At 55.1% G+C, this 23,629-nt stretch overlaps 8 protein-coding genes across 8 annotated transcripts; 5 read left to right on the top strand and 3 right to left on the bottom strand.

Annotated features, from left to right (window-relative positions):
• Window positions 1-478: 478 nt before the first annotated feature.
• On the bottom strand, window positions 479-1,488 carry CH63R_03361 (Metallo-beta-lactamase superfamily protein; the record flags this gene model as incomplete). Its single annotated transcript, XM_018298336.1, has 3 exons — window positions 479-670; window positions 746-1,313; window positions 1,385-1,488. The coding sequence occupies 3 exons, from the start codon at window positions 1,486-1,488 to the stop codon at window positions 479-481; spliced, it is 864 nt and encodes a 287-aa protein (XP_018163152.1).
• A 446-nt stretch (window positions 1,489-1,934) lies between these two features.
• CH63R_03360 (Amino acid permease) lies at window positions 1,935-3,996 on the bottom strand (the record flags this gene model as incomplete). Its single annotated transcript, XM_018298335.1, has 6 exons — window positions 1,935-1,974; window positions 2,031-2,077; window positions 2,147-2,249; window positions 2,317-3,602; window positions 3,677-3,690; window positions 3,762-3,996. 6 exons carry the CDS (start codon window positions 3,994-3,996, stop codon window positions 1,935-1,937), a joined length of 1,725 nt encoding a protein of 574 aa, XP_018163151.1.
• Window positions 3,997-7,886: 3,890 nt separating this feature from the next.
• On the top strand, window positions 7,887-11,629 carry CH63R_03359 (Kinesin light chain; the record flags this gene model as incomplete). The annotated part of the gene is made up of 3 exons (XM_018298334.1): window positions 7,887-9,006; window positions 9,062-9,209; window positions 9,265-11,629. The coding sequence occupies 3 exons, from the start codon at window positions 7,887-7,889 to the stop codon at window positions 11,627-11,629; spliced, it is 3,633 nt and encodes a 1,210-aa protein (XP_018163150.1).
• Window positions 11,630-12,367: 738 nt separating this feature from the next.
• On the top strand, window positions 12,368-12,727 carry CH63R_03358 (uncharacterized protein; the record flags this gene model as incomplete). Its single annotated transcript, XM_018298333.1, has 1 exon — window positions 12,368-12,727. One exon carries the CDS (start codon window positions 12,368-12,370, stop codon window positions 12,725-12,727), a length of 360 nt encoding a protein of 119 aa, XP_018163149.1.
• Window positions 12,728-12,926: 199 nt separating this feature from the next.
• Window positions 12,927-13,919, bottom strand: CH63R_03357 (Carbonyl reductase; the record flags this gene model as incomplete). The annotated part of the gene is made up of 3 exons (XM_018298332.1): window positions 12,927-13,432; window positions 13,496-13,795; window positions 13,859-13,919. The coding sequence occupies 3 exons, from the start codon at window positions 13,917-13,919 to the stop codon at window positions 12,927-12,929; spliced, it is 867 nt and encodes a 288-aa protein (XP_018163148.1).
• A 927-nt stretch (window positions 13,920-14,846) lies between these two features.
• Window positions 14,847-15,377, top strand: CH63R_03356 (uncharacterized protein; the record flags this gene model as incomplete). The annotated part of the gene is made up of 1 exon (XM_018298331.1): window positions 14,847-15,377. One exon carries the CDS (start codon window positions 14,847-14,849, stop codon window positions 15,375-15,377), a length of 531 nt encoding a protein of 176 aa, XP_018163147.1.
• Window positions 15,378-16,956: 1,579 nt separating this feature from the next.
• Window positions 16,957-18,865, top strand: CH63R_03355 (Amidase; the record flags this gene model as incomplete). The annotated part of the gene is made up of 3 exons (XM_018298330.1): window positions 16,957-17,255; window positions 17,348-17,845; window positions 17,899-18,865. 3 exons carry the CDS (start codon window positions 16,957-16,959, stop codon window positions 18,863-18,865), a joined length of 1,764 nt encoding a protein of 587 aa, XP_018163146.1.
• Window positions 18,866-20,015: 1,150 nt separating this feature from the next.
• On the top strand, window positions 20,016-23,062 carry CH63R_03354 (ATP-binding cassette sub-family g member 2; the record flags this gene model as incomplete). Its single annotated transcript, XM_018298329.1, has 2 exons — window positions 20,016-20,511; window positions 20,619-23,062. The coding sequence occupies 2 exons, from the start codon at window positions 20,016-20,018 to the stop codon at window positions 23,060-23,062; spliced, it is 2,940 nt and encodes a 979-aa protein (XP_018163145.1).
• Between the last annotated feature and the right edge of the window lie 567 nt (window positions 23,063-23,629).

The raw sequence follows: 23,629 nt of genomic DNA, 5'->3' as shown, positions 1-23,629 counted from the left end.
TAGTGAAGCTGAAAGCTGTATTGTGGTGGCATCTAGACGAAGTCAATAGTTAATTGAACTTGGTGGTTATGATGGGGATAGCCTCATTTATGGGTGGGCGAAATGGGGGGGTGGGCGAAAAGTGGGTGCCCGACGTTACTCCTTTCACATAGACGTTGTTATATTTCCGCGAGGACCAACTGTCGTCCTTTCAAGTCTTGGCTATTTATGACTTCCTTGTCGTTGCTTCTCTCAGAACCTCGATGTTCGAAGCGGGTCAAAACTTTTCTGGCGAGAGTAGGAACGTAAAGTTTCTGGTGTCGACTGAAAAGAAGAAGAAGAAGGCTATGTTGCAACTGTCTCGGATCCTGAGAAGGTACCAAGTGACCTAAGCTGCGATATTGCGCGACCTTGCACCAGCGCCTCAAGCCATCTTGTTAATGACAGTCTAACACTTGATGTCAAATACCTTAGTGCTTCCATTGGACGAGCTAAACCTCTAAATACTCTCGCCATGAATGGGATGGTCGATGTATCCAACAGACTTGACAAAGATCTGGGCGCTGTCCAAAAGCCGTCTCTTTGCATCGCCCCTGGCATCTCGTCCGGGAAAGGCGCTGTGCGCATCCTCGAAATCAAGCTTGGAAACAGCCTTCCAGATGTCGTAAACGTCCTCAGGTGACAGCGGAATCTACACACACCATCTGGGTCAGCCGGCCCCTTCCAGCACGTGGTTTTCTTTCTTCGAGATTTACAGACCACTCACCATGTTTGGATACGACCACATGAACGCAAAACTCGCGGTCCCCGGCGGCCGGTCAACGTGGTACACGCCGCTGGGCACGACCATGACCGAGTCCGCAACGAAGAGCTTCCTCTCGCTCCTCCACAGCAGCACCGAGCTCCCGGGGAAATGCCCTGCGACCTTGACCGCCAGGAACTGTCCGCCGAGGAACTCCATGTCCCGGCCCTCCCACAGCACGTGGGCGTCGCCGCGGCGCGTGAGCCACTCGCCGTCCTCGGCCGAGACGTACACCTTGCACCCAAAGGCCTCGGCCCAGTGCAGCGCGGTCGAGAAGTAGTGCGGGTGCGAGATGACGATGGCGGCGATGCCGCCGAGCTCGTTGACGCGCCGCACCGTGTCGTCGTCGATGTACGTGATGCAGTCCCAGAGGAGGTTGCCGGCGGGTGAACGGAGGAGGAACGCGCGCTGGCCGATGGCGACGGGGGGCTCGGTGCGGACGGCGACGACGCCCGAGTTGTACTTGTCCTTGGTGAAGACGTTTCTGTACTTTTTGGAGTCTTGGAGCTCGCGGAGGGTGGTGAACCATTGGCTGGGGAGTTTGTCAACATGCTCGTGTCCGATGTGACTCGGATGCAGACCGGGCTGGGTTCAGAAGCTCACCCGTCTTCGGCGACGTATTGGCGAGGATCATCGCATATCTTGCATGATTTGACGGCGTGGCTGTCATACTGCACGCCGCAAGTACCACAAATCAGGAGATCCATTGCGTTGTGAGCCGACCTTACAAGATGTTGTCAAGAATGATTCCCAATCGTCCAGTCACAAGATCCCATCCACTCTTAATGATCCTAACCCCTCATTCTGAGCGGCACATATCATCATCAGGATTAGTCATGGGGGACGCCGCTGCGGAGCTTAGTCAGAATCTTCGGGAGGAGCCAATATTCGATTGTCATCTCGTACTCTTGAGATGTTAAGAAGCGGAGCGGGCTATGAGTTAAACTGGCGTCCTCTTGAGCGAAACCGCGTTTGAGCCAATGGTCAAGCACTCGTTTTTTTATCACTCTAGTACGTCAAGAGCATTCAGTCTTTGGAATCATGAATCCCCTACATTGTTTCTGTCCATGGGGTATCCTAAGCCTTTCTAGTTCCTAACACCGTACACCTCTGGAAACTCGAAGACGTAAACTGAACTTGTGACGAGTGGTGTTCAACCGAAGAGCTTGTCCAGAATCCTTTCGAACATGTTCCTGATTGGTGAGTGAGTATGTGGATCTTGGAGACAATACGACGGGAGACGACTTACGCAGGCGGTGTGGGCACGAAAGTTCTCTCGTATTCGTCAATTTCATCCTAGAAAATCCGTTAGCAAACTACACAATTATCCTTCAACATTGTCTAGTAGCAAGAAGGGCAGCATACCTTGTCCCGGTACAAGTCGACCTCTTCAGGCTTGAAGATCTTGGTGCGCTTGAGGATCTTCCAGCCGAAATACAAGACGGGGAAGATGCCGACCATGGTGTACCTGGCCGTGTCAGCTATGGGGGTTGCTCTTACTCCCATTTCCCGGAAGCAGGCGTGTCGGGACTCACGAGAACAAAAAGTCGGGAATGTTCCAGTACCCGTCCAAGGGCAGGAAGACGGTGTATCCGCCGACAAAGGTCATGATGAAGGTGCCGACGAGGCCGTACCAGGCGGCGTACGGCTGGAACCAGCCCTTGTACGGCAGCGAGTCGCGGCTGATGCCCTGGGCCTTGAGGGCGCGGTAGAAGCCCAGGTAGGCGGTGCACATGCAGGCGAAGTTGATGAGCTGCGAGGCGGTGACGAGACTGACGAACCAGTCGAGGACGACGGCCGTGTTGGCGCTGAGCTGCAGGAAGCTCAGGAGGCCGATGAGCAGGACGGCGATGACGCAGTAGACCGGGACTCCGTTCTTGGTGCACCGCTTGAGGAAGGCGGGCGCCTTGCCCTCGAGGGCGAGGCCGTAGAGCGAACGCGAGGCGCAGTAAACGTAGCTGTTGCCGGCGGAGAAGGCGGCGGTGAGGACCATGGCGTTGACGATATGGGGCAGGACGCCGATCTTGAGGCGGTTCATGGCAACGACGTAGGGCGAGGCCGAGGCGCCGGGCTGGCCGTCCTTGAAGGCGCGCGTGAGCTCGTCGTCGTTGTAGGGGACCAGGATGCCGACGCAGAGGGAGCCGAGGACGAAGAAGGCGGTGAGGCGGTAGAAGACGGCGTTGAAGGCGCGCGGCATGATCTTGCGCGGGTTCTCGGCCTCGCCGGCGGCCATGGAGACGTAGTCGGGCCCGGCGATGGTGAAGGAGGCCAGGATGAGGCACTGCAGGAAGCCGAGGAACTTGCCGAGGGAGCCGTCGTAGTAGAGCTCGTTGAAGGCGCCGGGCTCGTACCAGTAGCGGAAGCCGAAGCGGTCCCCCAGCGGGTTGCCGCCGAGCATGACGATGAAGGTGAAGATGATGAGGCCGATGATGAGGAGGAACTTGCCGAGGGCGGCCCAGAACTCGGTCTCGCCGTACCACTGGACGGCCATGACGTTGATGACGCCGTAGAGGACGAGGATGATGGCGATGATGGCGCCGGCGGGCACGACGTCGCTCCAGAAGTGGATGATGAGGTTGCAGGCGACGACCTCGAAGGGGACGAGGGCGGCCTCGAAGACGAAGAAGTTCCAGCCGGCGGCGAAGCCGAAGGCCTCGTCGACGTAGCGGCCGGCGAAGCGGATGAAGGGGCTCGAGATGGGGAGGTAGGTGACCATCTCGGCCATGCTGAGCGTCACGGCCAGGATGAAGGTGCACCAGATGGAGAAGGCCAGAAACAAGCTCGCGGGGCCGCCGTTGATCAGGCCTCGTCCGATTTGGACCTGGTAAGGATGTAAGCACAGCTCGAGAAGAAGGTAGGGGAAGTTGAGGGGAGTTGGCAGGTTTTCAAACGTACGTAGAGAGCGGTTCCTGTACAATGAATGGATCAGTCAGTCTTGGCCTTCTTGATCATTATCACTCCCCCCTGAAGACAAACGTACCGATGGTGCCGCCAATGCCAATCAGCTGGATGTGACGCGACTTGAGCTTGCGATGGGTGTGATCCTGCGTGCCGCCCGAGTCGAGCGAGGAGCGGAAGCCGCTCTCAAGGGGCTCGCCGTACTGCCCGCCGAGCACCTTTTCGTCGCCGACGAGCTTCTCGTCCGGGAAGCGCCCGTGGTTGGAGTAGCCGTAGCTTGGCAGGCCGCCGGCGCGCTCGACGCCGGTGGACGACATGGCGGGAGGAGGAGAATGAGGAGAATGCGGAGGACGAAACCCGAGATGGGACCCGAACGAGTGGGGGGGACTTTCGGCGCGGCGCCCGTCTCGAATCGTTCGGAACAGCTCACAAGCAGAGGCAGGTTATCGAGAATGTCACGATGGGGGGTGGGGGGGATTGGGATGTATGGAAAGCCCTGGAGATCGATCGCAGGTTACCTAGCAGGTATGCGAGCTTCGATTTTACCGAATGGCCTTGAGAAGGAGGGAGAAGAACTGGACTTTGAATTCCATGGGGGTGTTCACGATGAAGCGCCGATCAAGCGATGGTCTTTTTCGAGATAGTGTCCGGAGGTGGGAGACACATCCAACGAAGGGAGAGAGCCGCGATAGGTAGTGTTTCGAAGGCGGGAAGAAGAAAAGCAAGAAGGCCAAGAAGTCTTCCCACGTTCGCCCGACATTTTGAGGGGGGGGGCCTGCAGATGCCTTTAAACAAAGCTTCCAAGAGTTCCCAGAGATCAGGGACCGGCCGGCAGGCCACACTGCAGCGTCGCAGCGGGAGCAGAGCAACCAACCTTCTTCGTAGGACACTAGCGAGGTGGTGAACACAGAGCGGCGGGATGGTGGGGGCGACGGGGGACGATATGCGAGGTCTGCAAGCGAGCGGATTTTTCTCCGGCGAACTATGCCCGACGCAGTGTAGCAGTTTAGACGGGGTCTGAAAGGGGTCTGGAGGCGACTGGGGGAGGATGAATTGGGGGGGGGGGGTTTGTGGCGGCAGCGAGTGAGAGTCTACAAAATACCTTTCGCGATCGGTTACCTCCTCTCTCCCCTCCTCTCCCCTTGGAGTATGGGGCTGTACGACTTGTAGGTAGTGTTGATAGTACATGACATGGGCGGCACATGTCAGTTCGCTCTCTGCGGAGTCCAGGCCCTGCATCCCTCTCTGTTTAAGTTTGCGCCCCAATCGTTCTGGTCTCTGCAGTCACCATAGGAGGAACACCACCTCGAAATCAATGGCCAAAGGCCGAGGTAACGCAATAGATGGCCGGGGGGTACAGAGTACAGTGCCGCCACTTCGAGTGAGAGGCGGGGGCTCCCATGGACGGATGCGATGAGGGGATGGTGACGCGATGGAGCCCCGGAATAGATAAAGACGGAGATGGGTGTCTCTTATCGAGGCGTCCTGAGAAGGCAGTGAGGGACGCGTACGGCTGTCCTATCTAATCTTGTTGCATATATCATGGGCGTGGGGGGGGGAAGCAGGCAAAGAGAGACACAGGGAAAAAGCAGCAACTGTCGGGACGGGTCCCTTTCGGGCAAGCTGCGTCTACCACTATGAGGCAAACTGGCAGCTCTCGGTCCATCCAAACAATCGACAGCGTCGAGACTGTTCGTCAGCGCGTTCCCGGCAGCTTGGCGTCGGGGTGCCCGGCTCCCTGCACATCCCACGCGGATGCGTGATGCGCCAATTTGCGATGGCCGGCACATGTATCTGTACGAGGGATTTTTATCATCTCTCTCTCTCTCTCTCTCTTGAGATGTGAAAGAAACAGAGAAATGGCGTGCTTCGCGTGGGTGAAGGCGTTCGTCTCTCCAGGTGCCGTTCGCCGCATGGGTCGGCCGGTCCGGTTTATTTGAACCGCATGCCTGGTCCCGGACCGTGGCTGTCGAATGGCATTGCGATGGGCGAGGGGAAGTGGCCGGGTCCCCTTTGAGTCCTTGGGGCCAAGGGAATGCGAAGCTTTATTGGCATGGGCGACAAGCAATGAGGCTGGCCGTGGAGGGGGTGAGACATTGAACGCGGCCTGGCTTCATTGCGACCTGCTTTCTTCACCTCCATTCTGTCGTCAAGAATTAGGGCTTTCTGACTAGATCATTCAACATGATGGCATGTTGTCTAAACCCCCAATGTAAGACGCGTCATTTCTGCTGTTAATCTGTGAGGTAGGAAGAACATCTCCTCCTCGGAGTTGGCTTCTTCCACCCCTTCGACCCCTTCCTCGTTGCCAGTCCCCGATTGCGTCACTGTAGGCTTCCTGACTATGATTCTTGGCATCTTGGCAGAGGCACGAAGCCAATGCTATGCCGCAGCGCCCGGACAGGTTCCCTTGGCCGGCCGAAAAGCAGTAGCCAGAGTTTCTCATTGGGCGGTGAGGTTGTTGAACCCATGCTGACCTGCCCGAGTTTGGTGGTTGGCTGTTGGAACATGCAATTTGCGAAATTGGAGACTTGACTGGTTTCCCTGGGACTTTTTTTTCTTCCTCCGTTGGTCGAGGCAACGGAGTATGGCATGGTCCTGTCGAGGCCGCTCCTCAACCCATGTTCACCCGTAGCCAACGTCACTGCTATGTCCTGGTCATATGGATAAGATCAAGTGCGATTCGTCAACACCCGGCTTTCAGTCTTTTCGATGGGTGGGTTGCAAGCCACCACACAACGCCCATCATGCAATTGACTTTGGGCGCCATCCTCTTGGCGGCCGAACGCCACGGCCGCACAGCCCGAACGGAACAGAGGAAATGGGAGGGTCTCGGGCCAGACACGAGCCCTTCGTTCCAACGGAACGAGACTTTCACAGACTCATGCCAGAACCAAGATTGATCCCATTTGGCATTATACGTAGAGAACGACGTATGACCTCCACGAATCTAAGGATGCAAGATACGAAGCTCATGTCCCGGTCTGGTCAATAGCAGGCGGCGAGGAGAAGGTGGCGGCGGCGGCGGCGTCCTACGGCGGAACTGGCAGGGGAACTTTGTGTAGCGCACACTTCTCGTTCTTCTGTATCCATTCTTGCGCAGGGACCGCAGAAGCCCCCCCAAGTACGGATAGTCCCTGTAGACACGTCGGACGCGGGGCAAAGTCTCCCGCTGTCTACGACTCCCCCGAGTCCCCCCATTGAACCCTCCTCACATGCTTTTCTCATTGCGGCCAGCGGAGCCGGCTTTGTTTCAATGTTTGAAGACGCCACAGCTCAAAGACATTGAAGTTTCCACCTTAGGTTGCAAAGATAAAATACGCAGGACACCCATGCAATTTTCCAAGAGTTCGCAAGGGGCACAGGCGGCGGGTATGGTTCGCATGCTGATATGGTACAGAGCGTGAACGCAGCACGGCTCTAAGAGTGCCGCAGCCTTTTCATCTCGCGATTGCAATCCAACCAAATCTCGGGTTATTCTTTAGAGTCGCTATCTGGTCACTTATCTTTGTAGACGAGTTAAGACCCTGCAGCTACCTATAATCAGCCTGCTGGGAGAGTACATGAGTTCTATTTTGCCGAGGTATTGTCAATAGCACCAATCAAACTGGTCTATTAGTCTAGTTGGTTAGGACGTCGGATTCTGATCTTGGAATTTCCGTAGGCCCAGGTTCGAATCCTGGATGGACCTCATTTTTGCATCCCAGTTGTCAACAGCTTCATTGGTTCTAATTTCAGCTTTGCAAGTCGTCTGTCTGTCTGTCTTTTGTCACTTTTCCTCCTCCTATCCCCTCTACGTTTATCTCTTCTTCCCTTTTTAGCACTGATTTGACTTCTTTAGTTGATCCTTAATTCAAGTAACTTTACAGGTTATTCTTATCAATTGAGCACATAACCTCAGCAAGTGTCCTTTCGGCTTCCTGGTCTTTTATCCTGATTGGTAAAACTGACGAGAGGCACAGCTCTCCCTACGGACCAATCGGTGGCTGCTGACGATGACCAGCCGCCTGGCAAAGAAAAACCGCATCATACATACATAGCCTTACTCCAAGTGAGGAGGATGCTGCCTGGCGCCTGACCGACTCTTCATCCTACAACTCTCTTGACTCGACAGGGCCCATCGACTGCTTTTCAAGAGCCCGGTGAAAGACCGACGGAAAACATACCCTCGAAAGCACTTCCGAGGATACCTCTGACACACTCTGCCATGGCTGACCAACCACCTGGCTTCCGCATTGCCATTATCTGCGCATTGCCCCTCGAATATGATGCCGTGACCTTGGCCTTCAACGAGCTCTGGTCGGAGGCCGGCGTCCCGCAGGGAACCCTCCCCAAAGGCTACAGCAAATGCAAGACCGGCCACATCGGAGGCCAAAACATCATCCTACTTCTCATGTCTAGCATGGAGATAATCAGTGCAGCAGCTGCAACAATCGCCCTCCGACTCACACATCCCCAAATAGAACTGGCCGTTTTGGCTGGCATCTGCGGCGGGGTGCCCAGCCCAGGGTCGGACAATGAGATACTACTGGGAGACGTGATCATCAGCAAAAAACTAGTTGAACGCGATCTTAGCCGGCCGCATCTCCACGTGTATACAAAGGAAGATACCACCCAAGATTTTGCTGGCCAACCAAACAAAATGATCGGTTCCTTATTGGCCATCTTTTCAACAAAGCTCGGCCGAAGAGATCTCCAGAACCGGACCACAACGATCTTAGGGGAACTGCAATGGCCGAATCGTCGCTTACGGATCCGTCACACTCCCAACGGAATGACCACCGAGAAAATTATCCGAGAGATTTATACACGCCCTGCCGCAGAGGACACCCTTTTCGAGTCAGACTATCTGCATAGGCATCGCAATTCCTCAAGTTGTGGCTGTGGTAAAGCTACCGTGTGCGACATAGCAAACCGTACGTCGTGTAAAGAGCTTGAGTGTGATGTCGGGCGCCAGGTCTCGAGAAGACGACTCGAGTCAAGGAAGAGGCAAGAAGAACCAGGCAAGGGAGAAACCATCACACACACATCAGGGCCATGGATACATATAGGCAGTATGGTCTCGGGTGACACTGTCATTACAACAGGCGAATACCGTGACCAGATTGCCAGAGAACATGGCATCATAGCCTTCGAGTTTGGAAGTACCAGGATATGTGGTGTAATTCCGAGCATTTTGGTCAAGGGAGTCTGTGACTACGCCGACAGCCACAAGAACAATGAGTGGCAGAACTTCGCAGCAGCAGCGGCAGCTTCTGCGACAAAAGCGCTGCTGGAGTATTACACGCAAGCAGACAGGTCAACAATAACAACCACTCAGACATGGTGTACGTATTTGACACCCAGTCTCCCGCGTATAACAGCTTTGCTGACATTAGGAAGTCATCGTCCCGTTTCTCTCGAATCCGGGGTTCGTGGGACGATCTGAAGTGCTAAAGCACATCGGCCAACTATTCGGGCATGCGCAGCCCCGAGAACAGGCCATACAAACATGCTCACGAGTAGTCCTCTGGGGTGCAAGTGGCATAGGGTGGGTATAACAAGCTAGCCTTCAAATCATCTTCAACTTACTAACGTTTGTACAGAAAAACGCAGATTGCGCTTGCTTATGTATACTGGCTGCACTACACACGAAATTCTGTTTCGGTGTTCTGGGTCTCTGCAGGCAGCCAAGAGCAATTCCGCCAGTCCTACCACTCCATTGCTCAGAAATGCGGCATACCTGGATATGACGACCCCAATGTTGAAGTTCTTTCCCTAGTGAAAAACTGGTTGGAGAGGGCGAATCGGGGTCGGAGTCGGTGGCTAATGGTCGTCGACAACGCCGACAACATAAAATTGTTTTCCCCTGAAAAGAGTGAACTTACACAACATGCGGCCGGCCCGAGCGAGATGTTAGCACGCTATTTACCCGACTGTCATCACGGATCGATCTTGTTTACGACCACGAGCGATCAGGCAGAAATACAACCGATCGAGGGAACCCAACCACTTCAAGTTCTTGGGATGATCGAGAGCGAAGCACTGCAGCTAATCCAAAGCATTACCGGGGAAAAGGTTACGGCTGCGGAAAGCGAGCTCGTCGCTGAACGAGTCGGGTATCTACCACTCGCCATCGCCCAAATCGCCATATTGGCACGCAAGAAAGACATTTCCATCGGCAAACTTCTGAGGCTCCTTGGCGTCATTGATGATAGCGAGGCGAATCTAAAGAGAGATCATGGCGTTTCGCCTTCCACTGCCGAGTTGGAGGAAATACTAGATCTACGTCGGGAGATCCATGGTCGAGCCCACCATGATACTGTTAAAAGTATGACCGAACTTGCAGCAGCGTACTACGCCCAGGGGAGGTACAAAGACCACGAGAAGATCACAACAGAAGTGCTAGAGCTGCGTCAGAAGATGCTTGGTCAAACCCACCCTGATACTATCCAAAGTATGACTGAACTTGCAGCAGCGTACTACGCCCAGGGGAGGTACAAAGACCACGAGAAGATCACAAGAGAAGTGCTAGAGCTGCGTCAGAAGATGCTTGGTCAAACCCACCCTGATACTATCCAAAGTATGACTGAACTTGCAGCAGTTTGCTACGCCCAGGGGAGATACAAAGAGCACGAGAATATTACAATAGAAGTGCTAGCGCTGCGGAAGGAGATCCTTGGTCTAGCCCACCCTGATACTATCCAAAGTATGACTGAGCTTGCAGCGGCATACAACGTCCAGAAGAGGTACAAGGAGCAAGAGGTGATTGAAACAGAATTACTAAAGCTGCGTCGGGAGATTCTGGACCACAGGCAACCTGACGAAATCGACGAGACCGACACCTTGAGGTTCACTGACATCACCCAAGATCAAGAACAGACAGAGATTCCAGAAGTATTCTGGGTCTCCGGAAGGTCCATTATCGAAAGTGACGGCACCTCCGGTCGATCTAGTCCATGGTCAAGCGTGAGGCTTGTGTCGACAAAGCCATCGTCATTGGAGGAGAACACAAATGCTGGCAATGATGATGTCGCCAAGCAAAAGATTGAGAACTTCTTCAGACACACAGACATCCCTTATCATCAAAACGAGGACGAGGATGAAATCAAGTCGATGGTCTCCGGGCCTGAAGACATCCAATCACAAGATGGTTCAGGATCAGTTCGTTGGGAAGTCCGGACAGCTGCGGTCAGCTACCTAGCGGAACTTCTGATCAATGACCCGAATCTGGTTCCTCTGTACGTGGACGCGGCTAAGCGCCTACAAGATGACCGGTTCTTCCGAAATCACGAACGTCTACTTAAGAAATATTACTTGTCGTTGCGCTCACAAGCTCCGAACCAGAAACAGAAGGTGGCCATCGAATTTCTCAGACCGCGGATTCACAGGAGGCTAATCTCGTTGAGTGTCCACGAGAAAATCCTCTCGTACGACAAGGACAGTAGAAGCAAGGTCAACGCCACTCTCCCCGAAGACGACAAGCGGAACTTGACTTTGGAACTTTTCCTCAATGGGGTTGAAGCCTTCTCAAAAAGCCTTCCGACAGAAAACTCGGGAATGGCGCCGTATTACGACGAAGAGGAAAGCTCCTCAGACGAAGAAGACCGCGAGAGCATCAAAACGCTAGTGGATCTCGAAGAGACCAGGAGCTTCTTTATCTCTGGAGCACCGCTGGCCCATTTCGAAGCTGAATTCCGCAGTTTTCTCTATCCGATCCGTGAGGAAGTGGAGGAGACACCAGAGCTGGAGATTTTGAAGCCTCTTGAGCGGACCAATCTGATGCATTGGAGAGTGAAGCTATCCTCTTGGCTCTATGACTTGTGGTTTCCCCCGAAACCTGGCTATGAGCGAGTTAGGTACACCTGTGTAAGTAGCTACCCTCTGGTTATCCTGCTCCCCGGGAGACTCAATCTGACCAACTCCAACAGGCTTGCGGCGATGACATGTTTCTTGATGCCAGGGAGTTAAGTCCAGGAGGAATGACACGGTTTCTGGAACGGTTGGCCAACGATGGACTCGCCCATCTCACAGCCGCCCAAGACTCAGACCATTATCCAAATGGCCTCTCTCTGCTGCCGCCAGCACACCTACGACCCGAGGGAAGCTCATCCAGCGCGTCCGGCCAGAGTTCCGACTTCGAAACATCTTCGTTTAGAACAAGATCGTTCTCGTCGACGACAAATACGTCGTGGTCCGAGGAACAAACATCCGAAGAGGAGGAAGAATCGAGTCTGCAGTATCTTTTGGTGTGTATCAACCAGAAGAGCCTTCCGGTACTGGTGCCCATTGAGTGCAGCTCCTTCGAGAATGACCAGTATCTTTTTCAACAAATATTGGAGGAATATCGAATGATAAGAGAGCGTTCGACCTGGAAGACTTCCTTCCTTCTTCCCTCGTCAGCCTCGACCGTCTTCAACCGTGCATCCGAGTATCTGGCGCAGAGGATCCCAAGCTGGATGGAATGGATACCCCGACTGTTTCAGTCCCTTTCCGAAATCAGCCTTTTCAAAATGGACACGGGGGATTTTGTACGGGTGAATATTCTCCTCTCCTGTGTTGGAACAACCCCGAAGTGCTAGTGCTAACTCGACAAAGTTTCAACTCGTCCCAGTCGGAGAAGCCACCGTGCCAAACAACTTCAAGTGCGCAGAGTTCCCTCCGGAGTCTGAAGTGAAGGCGGGAAACTATTTATACGAACCGGTTCCAATGTTCGACGTCGAACTGGCGTCAATACCGCTGTGGCACCTTACGCGGCCCGGCCAACACAGCGACAAGTACTGGATCACGACGTTCCCGAAGAAGCTTCGGTATCCACTGCACCGCGAGGCCGGGGTCTACGTGAAGCCGACCATCGGATGGGGCATACGGGTCAATGAGGCCCTCAACTTGCATCACTTCCTGTTTCTCATACTCGTGGTGATTGTATTCATTGGCGTAATCATGGGCATCTATTTGGCGTGCACGGCGGACGATTCTTCTGCATTTGGATTGGCGGCGTTTCTCGCAGCAGCTTCCGCGATTTATATCCCTTACCAGTATTTTGCTTGGAAGGAGAAGCTTGAATAGTGGTTCCATTTCCCGGTGTTTTACTGGCTCTGGATTATAGGTATCATGCACGGAGTTATGGTCTGCGGCCAGCTGTGTGAACGCATATGGACGCTCGAATAGATAGATGCAATCATTGCAGGTTTTGAGACTGTATAGCGATATGATAACGACGATAACAAAGTTTTACATGATATTACATTTCACATTGACCCCAGGCTTACCACTTCGCAACCTTCTCATCAGACCAATACTCTCCCGTCTTCCCGCCAATGTCCGCAATCGCCAGATGGACAGGAGTCTGCGCACCTTCGTCCGGGGTCTTGGTCCCCCCTCCGCGAGTCATATCAGTCACGACATAGCCCGGATGACACGAGTTGACCAGCAACTTGCTTCCCTTGTCCTGCAACTCCCTGGCGATCGCCCTCGTCATACCGATCTCGCCGGCCTTGGAGACGGCGTACGCCGCGCTCGGCCATCCGTCCTTCTCGTGCGTGCCCTTCTCCACCGCGGCGGTGAACTCCTCCATGAGCTTGGTGACGTCGGCGACCGACTGCGCGTCGAGGAAGCGCTTCTTGATCTCGGGCGAGTACTGGCTCAGCGCCCCGGACACCGATGCGACGTTGACGATGCGGCCGTCGGGCTTGAGAACGGGTATCCAGGCTCTCGTCGCTTCGAGGGTGCCGTAGTAGTTGCACGCCAGGGTGTTCTTCACCACGTTCGAGTCTAGTGTTTTCCGTTAGAACCAACACGGGGGGGCACGGCTGCGACGGTATGTCGTGCACTCACCAAATCCTTGCATCGCGATGCCGGCATTGTTGACAACAAAGTCGACGCCATCGGGGTGTTCCTTCTTCAGGAACGAGGAGAGGTCCGAAATGCTGTCGGTGTCTGAAATATCAAGCTGGTGGTACTTGATCTCGGTAGCGCCGCCGTGTGCGGACAGGGCCTTGGCCTGCTTGAGGTCCGCATCGCCTTGAATGTTCTTGACCGCCTGCTCGCCTCGAGACTTATCTCTAGCCGTCAGGTAGATGAGGAATGATCCGTTGTTCAGGTGAGATTTGGGGTATTGCAGCGCAAGCTGGCGGACTGATGATGGGAAATGTGAGCGGGCCGATCATGACGTGACTCAGGGATTGGAGGAGGGGTTACCGATCGCGTATCCGATGCCTTTGTTGGCGCCCGTCACCACACCGACTCGCGAGTATGTCATTGTGAAGCTGGTCTGGCGGTTTGGAACTACTGTAGTTGTTTGCTGGGAAATATCAGACGAAGCCCCGTTGGGAGATGATGAATTCTGTTTTATGTCAGGGACGGGATTGATGGTCCATGACATCACCAGGTCTCTCGTACTATTAGTAATCGATCCACCGAAGCTCTCCAAAAGTCGCCTGGCTTCTCACAATCTTCGGCCCAGCCTGGCGGACGAACGTAGCCCGGCCTCCGGTCGTTCCGATCTCCCGATCAATTAATGCCGGACGCGCCGAGAAAGTGGAGACCCGCACTCGGGACGTTGCAGAGAGCCATCCGGCCATTATCTTGAAACCTCATTGCATTTCAAAAACGCCCCGCTCGATTCCTTCACATACTACAACTCGAAGTGGATGAAGCGATGGCAATTTAAATACCAATGACCTGACCGAAAACTGCGTCCCGCTGCGCAGCCTGATCTCGAAAGGGGCAAGTCTTTCTCGGCGCTGGCTGCAGCATGGATGGAGTGCATAGGGTGTGATGGACATGGTCGATCATGCCAGCGGTGTTCACTCCTGTTTGGTCGCAGCATGGCAGTCAGTCAGTCAGCCCACTAATTCGCCCTTCATCTTGAGAGGCTCGATTTTCCCATCATGCGCCTGCATGAACGCCAAAGCAGCATGTCGTGCGTGTGTAGCCTGGCATACTACCATATAACCGGAGGAGAGTGTTCTGCCCCGCAGCCTGTTTTGGATGCAACCTAAAAGAGGATGTGTGGAATCTCGCGGAATCACTCTAATATCTTCGCTGTCTATGCAAGCGAGACTCTGACACACACACATACATAGCCTGTAAACCCCCCCGCCCCTCCCGAGAAACAGCTTGCCTTGTCATCATCTTTCCAGTCCAAGGAACTCAGAAATTAGTCAATTCATCAGTGAAGCCGAAGATGGCCGAAATCGTTGGGATTGTCGCGAGCGCGGCGGCTCTCGTCCAGCTCGTACGCTACGGCAAAAAGTCAGCCCACGCATTGTACCAATTCTCTCACCATGCCGGTGTATCCCAGATCGATGTTGAACGATGTGCCAATCAGATACAGTCGTTCTCACTCATAGTGGGCTCCGCCCGTCAGTCTCTCGATCAGCATCGCGAAGATTGCACCGGCTCTGCTGTCCTTGACTTTATCTCAGCTCATCGGGTGTTTGACGCCATAACGATTGACGCGAAATCGGTCAAAATTCGCCTCAAGCTAGCTGCAAGACAGTTCAGCAGCCTTGCGAAAGGAAAACGAACATTGCCAGCTTTCATCAACTGGTGGCTTCATAAGGATGCCGTGGTGTCCCTTTTCCCGGAAATGGAACGGATTAAAACCAATCTCATGCTGATAATCCTGGTGATCCAATTGGAACTGCAAATGAAGGAGATAAAAGTCAGACCGCCAACCTCCCCCGAGATCAAGACATTGGAAAACAATGTGTGAGTACAACGTTCTTCAATGACACATCAGCGTCACGTAGAGATGGCTCATGTAACTCGTGCACAGGAGCCATTTAAGAAGCGATATCAGGAGCTACCTGAAAACAATAGAAAAGATTCAGGGACAGATAGAGAGAGCGGATCATCGCAGGAATCTGATGGGCTCTGTACACTCGAGAGACTCTCTAGCTGTTCTTTATGGCGCTCTTTTTGACTTGGGTGAAAGCATGGTGAAGACCGGGGACATTCCAAGGACAACGTGGGGGTCACAAACATCATTGATACTTGATCTTCCCAATATGGAGGTGAGGCACCGAACATCCAAATGGCACGATACTTGGTTGCTGATCAGTTTGACTCGAAGTTCCGTCAATCGACATTGTCGGGTTCCGCCTCCAGAACAGTCTCCACAAACGACACCGGGTCTCATGAGACTCTTGGATTAAGAACCAAACACCCTCAGGCACGCAATCCGGTTCAATCTCACCCAGTGAGCATGATACTGAAAGTCGACCAAAGGGATAACAGCGAGGCTATGACTGTATATTCCCGTCCCGAAAGCCAAAAAGGAGGAGCTAAGTCCTGCATTGCCAAGATTAACCAAAAGCTAGATGGCAACGTTATCTCCTTACTCGAAGCCAATAGGCTTAAGCTCATGGTGGTGCCACAAGACGACGGTGAGAGAAGAGTCGAAGTCGTGTTCGACGACGGCAAACCCCAAAGATGTATCGGCGTCACCGAGTTGAACTGGTTAGAGAGAGTTGGCGAAGCAGGCTATAGGCCTCTTATGAAGTTGAGGCTCTATGTGGTGGAGAGTTGCAGGCCCTCCCTTATACTTGGCCGGCCTTTTTACGACGCGATGAAGGGGCAAGAGTTAAAACGGGCTTCGGGGGGAAGTGTTTAAGGCCTTTGATCAGCAAGGCGGTTGGTTTGAAACTTTATTATGTAACTAGGTGTTAGAAACAACACTATATATGATGTTTTGATATGGAGTTAGAGACGTGATGCATATACCGAACAATAGTTATCACCCGAGGGCTAGACGGGTTGCCAAACTGTTTCAACGTTTGCTTCTAAATTTGTTTTCGTTGATGAAGCCGATTGCATTGGGCCGTAGTCGCATGGGTACCATCGCCATGACTCGTCAATAGTTGTTTTCCGAGATCTGGCGTCCGCGTTGTGATAGCTGTTCGCAGAGATCAACATACCCCTCATAGCGTTGAAAAAGGGTCGTCCCGGAGACTCGTCAAAGTCCGCGACTCCAAAGTCCACGTATTGTCGTGTGTAACTCCCTTATCACCTATCATTTCCTATCACGGCCCGTGGATGACGACCAACCACGAGCAAGACCTGCGCCCCGCCGCTATCTGCCGCCCCGGATGGGCGTCCCGGAGCGGGGCAGGTTGCACGGCAGCTTATCAGGTGAGGTGTGAGGCCTTAAAAGCTGCAGAAGGGGACATTCGACTGTGGCTGTGTAGCTCGCCTCTTCGTTTGCAGTGAATTCTTCTTGTTTTCTGTCCGAGTTGAAGTCTCCAACAGACACTGGGCCAAAACGCACAGGAAGATCGTCACTTGGATCCACGATGCAGCGAGCCACAGCCTGGTTTGCTATTGCGGCAAGCCTTCACGCCTCAGGGGTCAGCTCCAACGCTGGTTCCCACGCGTGGCATGGCAACTCCTCGTCAACGATTCCGTCAGTGTTCCCGCTGCTGGAAAACGTTGATTCTGCGGATCTTTTCCCAATGTCATTGTGTGGGACCTTTCCGTTGGAGGAGGCCACCATTGACCAAATGCAGGCTGCCATGGAGGCGGGAACCCTGACTTCGCAGCAGTTGGTTGGTTGCTACCTTGAGCGGACGTACCAGACGCAAGAGTACATACAGTAAGCGAGATCCCGGTTGCGAAATTCCAGTTAAGACGGTCTCTGTTAGCGAAGGCTGGCGTTCTAGAAGAAGCTGAGATGAGAAAAAATAGCTCTGTTCTGCAAATCAACCCTGACGTCTTTCAAATTGCTGCAAAGAGGGACGCAGAGCGCAAGGCCGGAAAGGTCCGCGGTCCTCTCCATGGGATCCCGTTCACGGTCAAGGACAACATCGCGACGAAGGACAACATGGAGACCACTGCCGGGAGCTTCGCCCTCCTGGGCAGCGTCGTCCCCCGCGACGCTCACGTGGTCGCCCGCCTCCGGGACGCGGGCGCGGTCCTCTTCGGCAAAGCGGCGCTGAGCGAGTGGGCCGACATGCGCAGCAACAACTATTCCGAGGGCTTCTCCGCGCGGGGCGGCCAGTGTAGGAGTCCGTACAACTTCACCCTTAACCCGGGTGGAAGCAGCACAGGCAGCGCTGTTGGTGTTGCTGCCAACGCCATCGCCTTCTCGCTGGGCACGGAGACTGATGGCAGTGTCATCAACCCCGCAGAGCGCAACGCCATTGTGGGATTCAAGCCTACTGTTGGCCTAACCTCTCGAGCCGGGTATGCTGGACTATCTAGATCACTTTCATGAATAGCTTGCTAACTTCGGATAGCGTCATCCCGGAGAGCGAACATCAAGATTCCGTGGGAACGTTTGGTCGCACGGTCAGAGATGCGGTATACGCTTTCGATGCCATATATGGGATGGACCCACGAGACAACTACACCTTGCCTCAAGAGGGACGCACTCCCGAGGGCGGGTTCGCGCAGTTCCTCTCGACAAAGGAAATCTTGAAAGGAGCCACTTTCGGTCTGCCCTGGAACAGCTTCTGGGTTTACGCGGATGATGAGCAAAAGGAGATTCTGGGACAAGTCCTCAAGCTCATGACGGCCGCGGGGGCGACCATTATCAACAACACCGAGATCACCGACTATGAAAGGATCGTCAGCCCCGACGGCTGGGACTGGGACTACGGCACGACAAGGGGATACGCGAACGAGTCCGAGTACACGGTTGTCAAGGTCGACTTCTACAACAACATCAACGCCTATCTCTCGGAGCTGGAGAACACCGACATCAAAACCCTCCAAGACATCATAGCATTCAACTACGACAACGACGGGACCGAAGGCGGCAACCCGTGGCCCCTCGGCACCGCCGCATTCTACTCGGGCCAGGATGGGTTTCTCGCCTCGCTCGAGTCGAAAGGGATCAAAGACGAGACCTATACCCAAGCAGTCGAGTTCACGCAAAAGTCAACGCGGAACGGCATCGACGATGCCCTCACCTCGGTCAACGGCACAAGACTGGCGGGGCTCCTGGTGCCCCCGGATGTCGGCCAAACGTACCAGATCGCCGCGCAGGCGGGCTATCCCATGATCACGCTGCCCGTCAGTGTCCGGTCGACCGACGGGATGGGTTTCGGTCTCGCCATCATGCAGACTGCGTACGCGGAAGACGAGCTGGTGAAGTGGGGGAGTGCGATTGAGGACCTGCAGCTGACGACGGAAGGGAACCCTTACAAGAGGACTTTGCCGAAATGGCACGAGTACCTGACGAGGAACGTGCCGGTGTTTTAGGAGGAGTCGTTCGTGGGCCCTGAAGAAGAACAAGATGTGAACAAGGATTCGAGGATAAGTGCACGTTGTCAATCGCAGAAGCGGGATCGTGCAACCATCGTCAGCTTCACATAAACAGGAGTGTGGATGTCAGCGATGATGGCTGATACAGAAAGGACGACTTGTTATGTCTGGAGATAAACTAAATAGGCAAATGCAAGTATCTTGGATCCATCTTCAGACTGACGGGGGTATTTCAGCTCGTCATCCTTGGCCAGAGTGCTGCCTTTTTTGAAGCGAGATTATTTGAACTCGAGATCTGAGCATCCGACCAATCGATAGATGTAGGAGTCATTGCCAAGTCTATTCCACCCGAAAAACGACCAATCGAACGGGTATCTGATCCTTCGCGAGCAGGGGACGGGGAATAGACTCTAGGGTCCAAAGATCGATACCGATTGGGGCTCTGCAAAAATGGCCCGAGAAACCCGAAGGCAGATAGATTTGCTATTCCGCCCAAGATCCGCAGCAAATCAGGGGGAGGGGGGGTGGCCAGAAGGACAAACGACGATTGCATGCCCTCCTTATGTACCAACATTGGCAAACTACAAATGGCCGCGAGCGTGGCATTGGCATTTGGCCTACGGATGAGACTGCCGCCGTGGCGCGGCCTCTCTCGCCCGATACTGCGGGCCGCCAATGTACGGATCTCCAGCCGTCCAAGACACCATGACGGAGTGTCTCAATCATTTTCCCCCATCTGCCTAGCAGCCCAGGGCGCGGCTGTCGTACGTGGGGCGTCAGCTTTTGGTGCTGAGCTTCGCCTCGCGGTCTCACCCCCAGCATTTCCCTGCTGGGCAATATCAAGTACATTTGTTTCCACTGGGCCATGGCCGTGTGGGCTTGGATGTTGGAAGGATGACGCTAAATTCTCACATCGAGCGGTCACAGAAAAGTCTTGGGTCGAAACATAAACATTCTCTTCGTCCAGTTGTCTGCCCTGCCAAGGGGGCCCGCATCTTTGAAAGGTGGACTTGTTTAAGTACTGTTTGCCCTCCTCCTGAGTCCCGTGGACGTGAAAGAGACGTGTGAGAGACGTGAGTAAAATTGAAAACGAAAGTGCAAAGTGAAAAAGCCAACCAGCGACGAGAGGTTCGCCGAGACCTTCAAGATGAGCCGTCAAACCTTTGGTCTCAACCCCGACAACTTGCCTCAAGACCCGTTCTACCCGCAGGAAAACCCTCGAGGGCCCAGTTTCCTCGACACGGCCGGATGTCTCTGCGCGCTCCAGGCCACACCGGCGGGCGGCGCTCCAGAACCGGCCTGGCACTGCGTTGGAGACCAGAGCGTCGGCGTGTACACGGTCCGGAACGGGAGATGGTTCAAGACGCTGAACGGAGTCGGCAATGCCGACGGGCCCGTGTACGACGATTCGAACCCGCCAGACACCGAAAATCCGATGAGATGGCTGTCCGGCGCCTTGCGGGACTCGCCGGGCGACGCCGGGCTCTCCGTGGAGGACAGCGCTTGCTCCGGCACGAACAACACGAGGTATTCGACGTCGTTCTACGAGGCCGCGGAGCAGATCAACGCCGGCCAGTACCCACTGAGTGGCGCTCCGTGTCTTCGAGTGGGCGCCGTGCCGATAGAGATCCAGCCTTTGCAGAGTTGGCAGGATGATGGATGCAGACCTGGGTTCTTATGTAAGTTGTTTGTGATGATCTCAGGGTGGGGGGTGTTGATGAATCAAAACCTTTGCTAATAACATCAACAGGCGAGAACAACACGGTCAACTCGCTGCCCCAATACTGTCCGCCGCTGGGTAACTGTCAACAAGCTAGACTGGCCGGGTTCACGTGCACTTTTGAGGGCAAAAACATCGGCATGGGCCCCTTCGAACCGGTAATCTGTCAAGCCGGTCAATACTGCCCGACCGAGGAGAACGGAAAGGTCTCTCGCGTATGCCCGGCCGGCTCGTACTGCCAGCCCGGAGCGGCGACTCCGACGCCGTGCTTGACCGGCAGCCGGTGCCCGGAAGGCTCCTCCTACGAACTCTTCCTCATCCCCATTATCATCCTGATCATCGTCGACGTCCTGTTGGTCATGGGCATGATCGTCTACAAGGTCCGCCGGCGCTTCCAGGACCGGCAGGCCAACAAGGCGGCGGCGGCGCCCGCGAGGCCGCCCCTGGCGCACCGCGGCATGAGCAGCGTCAGGGCCCAGGTCACCGGCTATCGCGCCATCTCGGACGACACCGACCGGGAGATGCTCCCCACGAGCGCGACTTACACCCCGAGACGCACCGACTCGTACGGCGGCGGGTTCCTGGCCGCCCTCGACCTCGGAAACTCCCAGTCCTCGGTCAACGCGCGGCCGACGAGCGAGCAGCTCAACCCGCAGCTCATGGCCTTCGTCTCGTCGATGCGCAAGGCGACGGACGTCACCAACTTTGGCCTGTCCTTCAGCTACGCCGACCTCAGCTTCCAGCCCAAGAAGAGCTCCAAGAAGATTCTCCAGAACGTGACGGGCTCCATCGACCGCGGGACCCTCACGGCCGTCATGGGCGGGTCCGGGGCCGGGAAGTCGACCTTCGTCAACGTGCTCATGGGCAAGACGAAGAACACGGGGGGCACCGTCGCCGTCAACAGCAGCCCGGACAAGCTGAAGCGGTACAAAAAGGTCATCGGCTACGTGCCCCAGGACGACATCGTCCTGCCCGAGCTCACCGTCTACGAGAACATTGTCCACTGCGCCAAGATCCGGCTGCCCCAGACCTGGTCGAGGGCCGACATCGAGTCCCACGTCGAGTCGGTCATCGACTGCCTGGAGCTGTCCCACGTGCGCAACTCGCTGGTCGGCTCGGTCGCTAGGCCCGTCATCAGCGGCGGCCAGCGCAAGCGCGTGAGCATCGGCATGGAGCTCGCGGCCGCCCCGATGGCCATCTTCCTTGACGAGCCGACCAGCGGCCTCGACGCCACCGCGGCGTCGTCCATGATGAGCACGCTGAAGGCCGTCGCCCGCCTGGGCATCACCGTCATCGTCATCATCCACCAGCCGCGCACCGAGATCTTCGACCTCTTCGACAACCTCATCCTCCTGGGCAACGGCCAGACCATCTACGAGGGGCCCCAGCGCCAGGCCCAGGACTACTTTGAGGGCATGGGCTTCGGCTTCCCGGCGCACAGCAACCACGGCGACGTCGTCACGGACATCATCACGGGCAACGGCCGCGACTACAAGCGGATCGGCGACATCTCCACCGACTCCCTCATCGCCAACTGGTCGAGCCACCGCCTGGCCACGGCGAACAAGGAGCGCCCGGCCTCGTCCATCATGAGCAACACGGGCATGTACGCCGCCATCAAGCACCGCGGCGCGCCGCTATGGAAACAGACGTGGCTCTGCCTGCGCCGGGCCATGCTCCAGCAGTGGCGCACCAAGGCCGCCTTCCTGGCCGAGATGGGGCTGGCCGCCCTCGCCGGCTTCCTCCTCGGCCTGGCCGAGCACTCCAAGAAGGGCATCCTCTTCGTCGGCACCTTCAACGAGCCCTACTCCATCCTCTCGACGGCCGTCGATTTCAAATCCGCCCCCGAGCTGGCGCTCCTCGTCGCCATCGCCATCGGCCTCGTCGCGGGCGCCCCCGGTGTCAAGTCCTTCTCCGAGGAGCTGCTCATGCAGCGGAGGGAGGCCGAGGCCGGGCACTCCCGCCTGGCGTACTTCCTCGCCAAGGTGCTCGCCGTGTTGCCGCGGATGCTGTTCGCCTGCCTGCACTTCACGACGCTGCTCTTCCTCCTGACGGTGCCCATCATCAACTGGGGCCTCGCGTTCCTCGTCAACTTCCTCTACTTCTACTGCATCTACGGCCTGGCGAGCATCATCAGCATGGTCGTCCGCCGGGAGGACGCCCCGCTGTTCGCGACCATGATCAGCCTCATCGTCGCCATCCTGTCCGGTGCCGCCCCCCCGCTGGCCCAGGTCAAGGACTGGCACATGGAGTGGCTCTGGCGTGCTTCGCCGGGCACCTGGCTCGCCGAGATCTACTTTGGCCAGCTCATCTCGCCCTTTGGGTATCTTTACAACGTCGAATCGGCTGCACGGGGCTCTGGCTTCCACTTGGACTGGGTATGGCGCAACATGGGCGTTTTGTTGGGTATCGGTAGTGTTTATAGAGTGGTGGCTTTCTTCGCGATGCTCTTCGGGCATCGTCGGCGGAGGTAGACTATTCGCTGTAGGATGAGACAGAAGTCTGGAAGATTCTTGGCGTGGAACCAGCCTCTATCAGGGCAGTTTTTTTTAAAGCGTGTTAGCGTAGCAAGCTCATCTATTCATTTCCATTCATCCTCCAACCTGTCTGATGAAGCTATTCCTGCTGGATTCTTGGCCATCTAAATCACGATCCTTGTCATATTGGCTTCTTGGGGGGTGTCTTCCAGCTTTCCCTCCTTTAACTTTTTTTTTGAAAAAAAAAAAAAAAAAAAAAAAAAAGGGAGTTCCATCTCACTGCCTGCAGACGGCGAACCAGGAATTACAGATGCAGGGTATTGATTCTTGTGTAACGACGAGGCAACCCTGCTGTCACTGAATTCTTGCATTAGCGTAGGCCATGGTCAGGCTGTCTTGTCTTGAATCAAAGTACAAAACCCCCTCTTCGCCGCCGCCGCCCCCTCTTCGTGATTTAACATGGACAAATTCTTGTCAATCACTAACAGTACCACATCTATCCTCACTCTTTTTAAGTATTATCTTCCAACCTTCAAGTCATTTGGCTTTCGTACTATTAAATCA

This window comes from Colletotrichum higginsianum, chromosome 2, assembly GCF_001672515.1.
Source record: "Colletotrichum higginsianum IMI 349063 chromosome 2, whole genome shotgun sequence".
Lineage (NCBI taxonomy): Eukaryota > Fungi > Ascomycota > Sordariomycetes > Glomerellales > Glomerellaceae > Colletotrichum > Colletotrichum higginsianum.
Note: the sequence above shows the minus strand (reverse complement) of the source record. Positions and strands in the feature narration are given on the sequence as shown.